The sequence below is a fragment of the Sander lucioperca genome, chromosome 2 (genome assembly GCF_008315115.2).
Source record: "Sander lucioperca isolate FBNREF2018 chromosome 2, SLUC_FBN_1.2, whole genome shotgun sequence".
Taxonomy (NCBI): domain Eukaryota; kingdom Metazoa; phylum Chordata; class Actinopteri; order Perciformes; family Percidae; genus Sander; species Sander lucioperca.
This window is the reverse complement of record NC_050174.1, coordinates 14,551,727-14,563,069: the sequence shown is the minus strand read 5'-3', so window position 1 is coordinate 14,563,069 and position 11,343 is coordinate 14,551,727. Positions and strand designations below refer to the sequence as shown.

At 41.1% G+C, this 11,343-nt stretch overlaps 1 protein-coding gene across 4 annotated transcripts in view; it reads left to right on the top strand.

Moving 5' to 3' along the window:
* tbx5b (T-box transcription factor 5b) overlaps positions 1 to 10,713 on the top strand; it is a 15,338-nt gene extending 4,625 nt beyond the window's left edge. For 2 of the 4 annotated variants that reach the window (XM_035993544.1, XM_031309236.2), the window contains exons 2-9: positions 1 to 131; positions 394 to 488; positions 793 to 912; positions 2,460 to 2,607; positions 4,069 to 4,221; positions 6,172 to 6,263; positions 7,309 to 7,562; positions 8,955 to 10,713. The exon at positions 1 to 131 is cut by the window's left edge and continues 16 nt beyond it. In XM_035993544.1, the coding sequence (XP_035849437.1) occupies positions 1 to 131; positions 394 to 488; positions 793 to 912; positions 2,460 to 2,607; positions 4,069 to 4,221; positions 6,172 to 6,263; positions 7,309 to 7,562; positions 8,955 to 9,532 (1,571 nt within the window). In that variant the 3' untranslated portion in view covers positions 9,533 to 10,713. Of the gene's footprint in view, positions 159 to 393; positions 489 to 792; positions 913 to 2,459; positions 2,608 to 4,068; positions 4,222 to 6,171; positions 6,264 to 7,308; positions 7,563 to 8,954 lie in introns of all 4 variants that reach the window. The other 2 variants (XM_031309235.2, XM_031309234.2) reach the window with 1 other exon arrangement.
* The last annotated feature ends 630 nt before the right edge of the window (positions 10,714 to 11,343 follow it).

Here is an 11,343-nt window from a genome sequence, read left to right as displayed (position 1 = left end):
GAGGGGACCAGTTCGGCCTTGCAGAGCGTCCGGACTCTGACTGCATGGATTCCCCAAAAGAGACTAAACAGGAACATCCCAGCTACACATTAAACTCACCAGTTTCCCCGCAGACAGCGTCCAGCCAGCAGGTATCGGCCTGTACTTCGGATCAGAATGTAAATATTCATTATCGATTAGCCATTTCAGCTATCCAGAAGTTTGAAGTATCCTGGACCGCAGAACTGTAGACAAAATATTCACCTCAATAATTTACCGTGGATTAGGTTTATTTCATAAACCTCTCATTATTTGAATACAATTAGATGTATGCTATAGGCCTAATGCTTTAATTTCACTTCCAGAAGACTTCCTCTTTAGTTGTTGTGAGCACTGTTTATATTTTTGCTGCAGGGGATGGAGGGAATCAAAGTTTTCCTCCACGACAGGGAACTTTGGACAAAGTTTGATGAAGTGGGAACAGAAATGATCATCACCAAGGCTGGGAGGTAAGCGCTTAGGAGGAAGAATAAATTATCTGTTGATTATAGTTTTTTTTTTTTTTTTTTTAACTTTGGGAATATTATTATTATTATATATTATTATATATTAAGCCAAGTCTTTATTAAAACGTGGTGGTTGAATGAACGAGATCGATTTTTATGAGCCGCATGTCTGTTTCAATACTTGTGGGACCGACATGTCCTCAGGGGACGTTGTCTCAGAGGAGACTGGCTGTTTTTTTTTTGGAATCTAAATATGTCTGTGTTTGAAAGGGAATATTGATATTTTTTTTGAATGTGCTCTTTGTAGGAGGATGTTCCCCAGTTACAAAGTGAAGGTTACAGGACTCAACCCAAAAACCAAGTACATACTCCTGATGGACATCGTGCCCGGGGACGACCACCGCTACAAATTTGCAGACAACAAATGGTTCGTATAGCAACAGTGTGTAATGGACGGAATCCAAACTTAGATTACCCCCCTCCCCCACACCAAAAAAACTAAACAAAAAAGTGGTGCAGGCAAAATAATCGAATAAGCATCCATCCCCAGTGTCCCAGTGCACAGGTCAGCTTTCCCATGATGATAGACCCTAGTGATTATTAATATGTAATCTTTTAAACATCGTTTACAGAGTAGTAAATGGTGAATAAACGATAACACAACCACCACTATTTTAAATAGATAAATAAAAAAGAATAGCATATTCCTATACTTTTGGAGAAAAAAAAAATCCCCAGAACATTTTCTTTTCCCTACTTTTTCGTTATTAGGCCTCCTATGAATTTAACATTAGAAACCTCAGCCTAAAACCTCTGCAAAAAGAAATCAAACGGTTGTGGTGTTACCCTCCACTCCATCCCATGCCTGTAAAGGTTGTGTCTTTCTTGGAGACTGGGATGGCCTAATTCCCCGTGTGTATGCCCGCCGGTTAAATCTGATGAGTATGAAGGGTTCACCGGGCGGACAGACGGCACAGACCGGATTAAAGTCTCCCATTCTATGTTTGTTGTGCTGGGGGGAAATCCGAACAGACCTGACTCTGCAGTGAGATCCGTCAATGCTCTGCCTCTTCAGAGCATCAGACACACGGTTCCACAATGTAAGGGGCCGGAAGCAGGAGTATGCAGACTGTGTGGATCAACGTACCGTGTCCCATGCGTAATGGAGGCGAGCGGTGTTTATAGAGATACGTCGGCGCTGGCCTTTAGGCATTTTTAATAGAACAGTTTTTAAAGATTTTGTGTGGGAGTGATTGGTCCCATCAACTTACAGGCGGCAAATTTGTTTCCAAGTTAATGTATTGTTTTCTTTTTTTGTAAGGTTAAGTCATTTGACCTTTAATCACAATGAACAAAGGCTACATGGCTAATATTTATTAAAGGCCTTTATTCTTTGGCTTTATTGATCACATCACCCACTAATTATTTAGTATGACCTATAAAACGCCAGATGTAAAAATAATGAGAACTCACCTGCAAACGTTTAAGGCTACGTTGATTAAAAATTCAAACACTTCTCAAACAGGTTGGCCCTGTCTGCTCCTCAGCAGCTGTTAAAAAGCTCCAATCGTTCACAGATTAGATGGTTAAAATGTTCTTGAATGTTTGTGGTCCTTGCATTTTTTTTGTTTAGTTTTGTGGTGTTTTTCAGCATGTTTTTCTCGCATGCGCCTAACAACATTCTCTGGCACAAAACAGCCTAACAGAGGCTTATGCAACTTTGTAAGACCGAAATAATTTGGGTCGAACAAGCTAAGGTCCAGATGTGGATATCTGTGTAAACTTTAACTAAACAAGGTGCATTTTTTGTTTGTCTAATTAAAGCACCAGGCATTCTGCAGCCTGCGGCAGTGCAGACCTCCTGCGCCACGGGGCGCCGGACAGAGCTGTAGGCTGGTCAGACGAACCACTGTGACCCACTAAGTGTCAATGTCTGACCGTTTTCTGATCTGTTGCATTTCCTCTGCTGTAAAGGTCGGTAACGGGGAAGGCAGAGCCCGCGATGCCCGGGAGGCTCTACGTCCATCCGGACTCTCCCGCCACCGGGGCTCACTGGAGCCGCCAGCTCATCTCCTTTCAGAAGCTCAAACTCACCAACAACCACCTGGACCCCTTTGGACATGTGAGTCTGTCTTTTTAATAGTAGGCTATTTAGCTAACATGGTGTATTTCTTCAGAACAAGGAAACATATTCTTGGTCTGTTTGGATTTAAAACATATATTTGTTTGCCCTTTGAATGGCTGGACCTGTAATTTTAGTCCATAAAGTCCTAGGTCTGGCAATGCGAGACTAATATAGGCCTAATAAAACGTCATTTAAAAAGGCACCAAAAGACAAAGGCCTACAACTACCAATAAAAATGGTCTATTGGTCATATCAAAAAGCCATAATATGCATTTTAAATAATCAACCATGAGTGATGCTTTTGATTTAAGCTAGCAGACAAACTACAGGTCCAGTTAGGCAGGCAGGCATAGCCACATGTAGCTCACTCTCGTGAATAACTCAGCAGACATCACAACACAACACCAATCAGCACGAGGGCAAAGCGGCCAAACTTCAGACTCAACAGAGAGACTCATTCCCGCCATGCCCAGCCTTTATTGCTCCAGTTACCTATACGCCTATACTTACAGTCAGAGTCTAGATACACCTATTTCACGAGGATGTATGGTGTAGGCTACAGCGCGAGAGCAGGTGAGCACGGATTGTTTTTGCGCGCGCGCAGAAACAATCTTTTCAGGCTTGTTAAATTAGAGGAAATGATTTCAATGACTCTTAAGCCCATTAGCTAATGCATGTCACCAGTGGACACGTCACTGCGATTAAACTGAGCCCTCCTGGATAAACAAAAGTGCTCGCGCCCGTGCGTGCACATGCACAGAGGGCCGTGATCCAATTTAAAAAGATAAATAAAAAATAAAAACCCTTGTGAGGTTGCAGTGTCGTGGGAAATAGTTAATATTGGGGCTGAAGTGGTCACCAAGTGTGACCTCATACAACTTTCAGTAAGTAACTCTTAATTTCACCGAAAACCATTTGAATTAGTCTGCCAGGTTAATCATCAGTGATTCCATCCAATTATATTTTAAAATGTAGGCCTACCAATATGTCACGTTACGTGGAGTCTAATACATAACCATGTTTTATTTAGTTGTGGTTGAAAGGAAATGGGCACGGACGAAATGAAATTAACTGTGTATAATTTGCTTCACTAATCATTTTGTTTTAAGGTGGCTATATCCTTGGTTCCATGCATGGTTTTTGATTGACATGAAGATAAAAAACAAAACAAATATCAACATAAATAATTTACCTGTATGTTACACATCTGAATCCGCAAATTTTTTTTATTACATTCATGCAGAAACTATAACATCAATCTGTATATATATATTTTTAATCCTATAACGACATACATTTATTGTCATAAAGACGAATGTCTTCCAAGAAATCTGGGTATCTTGACATGAGTTGGGTTTAGGCTCCAACTGGCCTCCAGTCCAGGTCCCAGCATCTGCTGGTGGGAAACATGACAGGTTTGTCAATCTCACCTCCTCAATCTCCTCTATCGCTGTGCAGATAATACTCAACTCCATGCACAAATACCAGCCTCGCCTCCATATTGTCAAGGCGGACGAGAACAACGGCTTTGGCTCAAAAAACACAGCTTTCTGCACCCACGTCTTCCCTGAGACGGCCTTCATCGCTGTGACGTCCTACCAGAACCACAAGGTACGCTTTACGCAAGACACAGTACACCAAGATACTGTTCAAATATAGGAACTTCTGTAAAACCCCACGTTTTAGAAAGGTGCACTGTCACCTAAATCTCTTTTATGGGTAAAACTAATACAGTGATTGCAAGTTTTAAAAAATGGAATACAATACAAAAAGTGATATTTAGACATTACTTGGTGCTTTTTTTTAAAGGCTGAAGGCTACCTCATAATTATCCTATTAATTATGAATCTCAAAGTCCTATTTGTGCAAATTAGATCTGTTCTACTGTTAAATTTGTGACTATTTAGATAAGTGTATAAAGATTTGCCTTTGGTCACTGACCACACACAAACTTCTGTCTCTCCCACACATTAACACACACACACACACACACACACACGCACACGCACACGCATGCACACTTTTTCTTTGTTTGTATTACTGTCTGTATTTTGTATCCAGAAAGTCAATTTGGATTCTTCTTTGTTTATGTGGCCCTTACTCAGTATTTGTAAATATGTCCAAAAATAAGTTATGTGTGTGTGTGTGTGTGTGTGTGTGTGTGTGTGTGTGTGTGTGTGTATGTGTATGTGTATGTGTATGTGTATGTGTGTGTGTGTGTGTGTGTGTGTGTGTGTTTGAGCATGTGTGAGAGTGAGTGTTGGTCGGTAATGATCTGTTTCTTTCCCTTGATCCTGGATGATCCTGTTTTCTCGAAGTCTCCTAGAAAGACAGATTGCTAAAGCTGCTTTGCTGGTTAAGTTTTCAAAAGATAACTTTGATTTGATCATATTTCTTAACAAAACATTAATAACATAAATAAATACATTTCACCTATACTTTTTAGATAATATACCTTGTTAGTACTTAAAAAAAGGAGAGGTCTACATTTTGCACACTTTTATCTACAGCTTCAATATGGTGTTCTTTTATTTATTGTATAAAACATTTTATAAAACATTTGTATAAAACATTTTATCTATTACGTAATCACATTCATTTATTTAGAATAGTAGATACAGTTTTTAGTTTATAAAAAAGTTTTAAAAAAGGTTATTCATATTTTTATGTATAAACTTATTGGTAATAGTTGTTAATAGTAGTTAAATGTAATTGTTGTAACTGTCTATTTTATCAAAATGTTTTTATGAAGGCTATATCAATACTTAAGTGTAATGTAATAAATTCATATTTTGTATTTTAAACTACTACTAATTCATAGTATTATTATTATTTTTAGTGGCAGTAGCAGAAGTAGTAGTAGACAAAGTGACCACTGAATTACTTTTGAGTATTAGAAAATTATTTTCACTTTTCTGAGCTATTACAGATGTGCAATTGAATGTGTAAAAGAAAACCTTAAACTTTATAATTCAATCGGACATGCAATAAAAAGTACTATTGAAATCCCACTATTAATTCCAACCTTCGTATGTAGAACAGTTGAGCCAGTAGTTTGCTGGAGGCTATCAGTATTATCGGCACTTCAAAGTTTGTTTGGACGCGAGCTCGTGTCAGCTCTCCAGTCCACTTGGCTGCTATGTGATGGACACACTGTGCAATAGTTTCCCTCCATGACATCACTGAGAAAGGTTTGAAGACTTAAACATCAAAGCTCGCAGCTTTGGACCTCTAAAAGCTTTGGCCTGAAATCCTTAAACCTGGCGACTGTTTGGGTAAACAGTTTATTCTGTGTCAGCTGGCGAGGACACTGTCCGCTCCGTTAGAAACGTCAGCGGCTGAGGAATGTTGGCCGTGCACAGCTTCAGCAGCGCTGCTTTTAACATCTGCAGGGCCTCTCACTAATAGTGAACTGTTGACTTTCAGTCAATGAAAAGAATGGTTTAAAACTGAAAGTGCCTTTGTGTGTCTATACTTGAATGAAATGGTGTTTGTTTGGGCCTGTGCACCTCTTGTGTGGTGTAATGCTTGTGTCTGAGCTTTTCTATGTTTTGTGCTCAGATTACACAGCTGAAGATAGAGAATAATCCTTTTGCTAAGGGCTTCAGGGGCAGCGACGACAATGAGCTGCACCGCATGGCCAAGCTACAAGGGTGAGTACAGCTTTGTTGATGCCTGCGTTTGTGCATGTGTGTGTGCGTGTTTCCAGTATCTACGTGCTTGTCAGTATTCATAGGAAATAATCCAATCCATTCTTCTCACTGAGGATTGTTATGATGGGGTACATATGGTCTAAGATGTGTGTGTGTGTGTGTGTGTGTGTGTGTGTGTGTGTGTGTGTGTGTGTGTGTGTGTGTGTGTGTGTGTGTGTGTGTGTGTGTGTGCGTGCCATTGTCACCTAAAGGTTGATCTTAGCCTAAAACCCGGACCAGAGCGTGCAGCACAAACATGACACACCGGGCGTCAGTTCCTGCATTGATAGATAGATACTATCACGTTGCCGCCGGTCTATTAGACTGTCACTACGGATCAGCTGATGGCCCTACATGGTGTCTGTTTGCATGTTAAACTAATCTTCATTCAAGCACTTTGGCAGGCAGTTCAGATATTTTAATAAGCCAATGGGAGAGGCTGTTGCTGATGGGGAGGAAAGAGAAGGGAGGAGGAGGAGGGAGAGAGGTTGGTATTAAATGCTGCAGTGTAACAATAACACGGGGGTGCTGCAGCACCACGCCTGTGTTATTGTGCTGCTGTGGTTGGTCGAGAGCAGAGGAGAGTCTATCTGAAGTGACACAAGGATGGATGTTTATTTTTAGCACGGCGTAGTATCTCACAACAACAGGACTGTGTGTGTGTGTGTGCATCAAGCGTGTGTGCGCATGAGTGTGTGTCACTGTCTCAGCGAGGGTCAGGGAGATGTGGCCCGCTGTCCCCTACATACCACAGAGTTTACCAATAGGGCAGTGTGTACAGAGAGAGATCAGAGCTGAAAGGATGGGGACAGCTAAGTAGACTTGAAAGGGAAGGAAAAGAAAGAAAAAAGCACACACAATACAACCAGGCAGAAATGAATGTAACAGAAATACCTCTACAGCGACAGGAGAGGTTGTTTTGTGCAGCACACCTAAATCCATAACATTAGATGCAAATTGTTGCTTCTGCTGTAATTCTCAACCCACCTCCACCTCTCTGTTTCAGTAAGGACTACCCTGTGGTCCCTCGCAGTACTGTCCGTCAGAGAGCCTGCTCCACCGGGAGTCCCTTCAGTGGGGAGGGTCGGGGTCTGCGAGGTTCCCCCGAAGCTGTCGGATCCCCCTACAGTTGTGAGAACGGCTTGAGCAGCGGCAGTCCTCAGGAGCTGCTGAGGGCTCCCCCTGCACACTACACCCTGCCTCATCCTCACCTGCAGCACGGCCAACAGCCACAAGTCTACCACTGCACCAAGAGGAAAGGTAGGAGGAAGCTGTGTGTCTCTGCCCTCAGTACACTGTAAGAAGAAAATGATTGCCTATCTCAAGCTATAAAAACAAAAAGCAATGCCCTTAGTTAACTCCCTGACACAGGAGCACAGATATGACCTATTTATTTTTCATTTAATTATTGTAATACGTTATGTAATAGTGGCAATAATTGTGTATTTTTCTCACTTCACATATTACACCCCCTAATGTTTCCTTATTCCAAGTAAGAAAATATCATTTTAGCGGCCCTAAAACTGGTAATTTCTCCAACTTGTGGTTCTGTGCCAAATTATTATTATTTTATAAATAAAACAGCATTGTGTGAATGTCATAGTACGTTTCTGTTGCAGGTTACTTGCAAAATGTGACAGTTAAAGGACCATTCCAGTGGTTTTACCTTTTTTTTGCCCATTGAGTGCAAATATACATACATTCTGTTACCGCTCATCGAATATTTACACAAGTTTTCAGGCAGCCAGTATGTAAATCAGAGACTTAAAATGTAATGTGAATGTAATGTATGAGTTATTTGGTAATCTTTATGCTAATCAGTTAAGTTACAGACAAGTCACAGCATCCTCTTAGTTATGCAGTTACTGCTGGGCTGTTACTGGCATCAGATTTACTAATGCAGCAGCTGAATGAATGAATAAATAAGTTATTCTCATGTCTGGTCATTTACACGGTTAATTCAGACATATTGATCAACAGCAAAAAGAAAATCAGTATGATGACTGTGCAATTCTGCACTGTGCTAGAGAAGAATGCAAAAGGCCTTTTAAATCTGGAATATGCTACTTTACAGAATGGTCTGCATTGATGATAAGTATACCGGTAGCCTATATACTTTGTAGTTAATAGGACTGGGTATGGTTTTAAATGTATTATTGCAATACTGATACTAGGCTACTGTATGTTTACTGTATGCATCAAGAACAAATACATATATTTTCAATAACTTATTGGTTTGAAAGTATAAACTTTTTTTCTTCTATATGACCCTTTTTTCAAGCCAAACGTCTTAATTAGTCTAAACTCAAGAGGCCAAATAAGCAGTTTGCCCAAATAAAATACTGTATTCTTCCATTGGTAAAATTATGATTTAAATCAGAAACTATCTGATCAAAGAAGGTTTTTGATACACTGTGATTTGGACACATTTTGGTAGATAGCATACCTAATAATTAATGGGATAAAACGTGGCCCTTTTCTTCTGGCAAAAAACTGTACTGCACATTAACTCTGGCATTATGTTTGTTTTCTTGAACTGTCTGATGTTTGTAGTCGAAAATTCTGAACTGTAACTTTCCCAGTTCTCATATGTCATTAATGCTAAATGAAAAATAAATACAATATCTTCTATTTGTCTGTCTCTCTCTTTAGTGGAGGAGAACTGCTCTTCAGGAAACCACCAGCACCCGTACAAGAAACCCTTCACCGGTAGCTCTCCAAGTGAGGGCGAGTCTTACTACCACCCCTCCTCCTATCCTCCTCCTCCACCTGGTCTGTCTGACATTCCACTCACTGACTCCCCCTACAGCTCAGACATGGTGCAGCGTCAGGCGTGCATGTTTGCCAGCTCCGAGCCCAGACTGGATGAACTCAACTGTACATCCTGGTCATACACCTGCCCGCTCCCCTCTGCCATGACCCCCATGAAACCCTATCCACCTTACACCCCTCATCCTCCCTACAGCTCCAGCCCTCAGGGCTCTCGACTCAGCGCTATAGCCCACCAGAACTCTCCGCCGCTGGGAGAACACATCGACTACGACCCCTATCAGAGCCAGAGCTCTGGACCTCCATCCCAAAGCTCCCAAAACATTCAAAGCAGGCAGCTCAGCTCTCCGCTCAGAGAGTATCCTCGTTACACGCGCAACCTGTCTCCTCCTCTCTACCACACCCTAGAGACGCACACACACATCAGGTGTGGCGTCCCAGAATGGAGTGCAGCCTCCTAACTGAACCAGAGGACATACCCGAAAGACATGATGATTGATTAGTGGGCAGAGATTCCTCGTCTCAAATTCAGTGACCTTTCTTTCTGCACTTCTGAAAGATGCTGCGCCATATACGGACTAAATATGATTTTAACTTTGTAAAATAATTGTTAAAAGTGTGATTTTTATGCTGTGTGAAGAGGTCTCATTTGTTTCTCATGTTGCTCCCCTGTGCTGGATGGAGAGTGGATTGTTAAAAACTGGACTTGGACATCCATGAAGCTTCAGAAAAAAAAGAGTCTGAGCAGCACAATCAAAGTTGTACCTTATCGCCTTTCCATAACCCAAAGACTGGTTTCATCCAACTGTCTGCACTGTGAGCCCTGTTAAGGCCAGGCCGTGAACAGCACTTGGCTGTTTTCCTCTCAATGAATCCCACATTCTTCATTGTGAACAATGTCAATTGTGACACACTGTCAGACAGGCAGTAATATTTACTGACCAAAATAATCTCAGCTCTCACAGCAGCCTGAGGCAGACTTTTTTTTTTCTTTAGTGGAGCAAAGCACAGCTCCATAATCAGTCTCAGTGAAGTAGAAAAGGTAGGAGTTTGTGTGTGTGTGTGTGTGTGTGTGTGTGTGTGCGTGCGTGCGTGCGTGTGTGTGTGTGTGTGTGTGTGTGTGTGTGTGTGTGTGTGTATGTATGTGTGTGTGTGCGTGTGTGTGCATGTGTGTATGTAAAGCCTATGTCAGCTCAGCTCAAGGATACTATGAGTGCATTTTCAATGAGACAGCCAGTAGTAGCTGCAGGCACTGCACCATAGAAATAAACAGTTTGTTTAGACCATGCTACAGGCTGAAGGACCTGTAAACATGGCTTCCACTGCATTCTTGGTAAATGCACAATTCAGTGTCACACAGCTGCCACCGCTGTCCTCTCAGTCACCCCCAGCTGACCAATCAGCTTTCTCCTTGCACTGAGAGCCAGCCAATGAACACACGCCTCTCTTTTATCCCCAGCTGACCAGTCAGAACTGGAGCGCAGCATGTGTCATGTGTGCGTGCGTGTGTTGGCCCATTTCTGTTTGTTTCGGAATTATTCATGAGTCCAGTGGTGATCCTTGACATGCAAGGATTGCTCAGCAAATATAAAGAATCACAGTGCTGTAAACGTGATAATGTTGATGCACCAACTCGTTAAAATATCTTTTTGGTCTCTTTATTTTGAATCTAAATGCTCCTTGTCAGGTCCAAACAGCATTTCTCCATTAATCACTTTGACAAGATTGTGTTAAATACATTTCCCTGCAGACTTGGGTCACATGACTTTCCTCCTTTTAGCTAACTGTAAAGAAAGATTTTTGGCACTTACTGTGCAAGCTGAGATTTTGGTTGATTGTAGTGTAATGAATCCGTATTTATATTTCTGTCCAGGTGTTTTACATGCAGTAACGTGAGAAGGTGCTCTAACAAAAACAAACCATCAGTATGTAAAGAGGAAATCCTCATCATTCCTTGATATGTATTTGATTTGTGTGTGTGAGTATGTGTGTTTGTTCCGAGATTTTTTTTATAGCCTTGTTCTTGTTATAGTATTTATTACTCTAGATTTGTAAAGTTACAAATTAGTTTGTTGTTAACTTGTGAAACAAGACAATATTGTTCACAGTTATTTCTCTTTGAAGGTTTGTTTCTGGTTTCACCCTTCATCTTCAAGTGGTGATAAATAGTTGTGATAAGCAAACTACATTTTCTGTTCTATGGAAATAAAGATTTATATATAGAAATGGATGGCATTTTAGAGAATTTTGCATGAGTCAACTGGTTATAGTG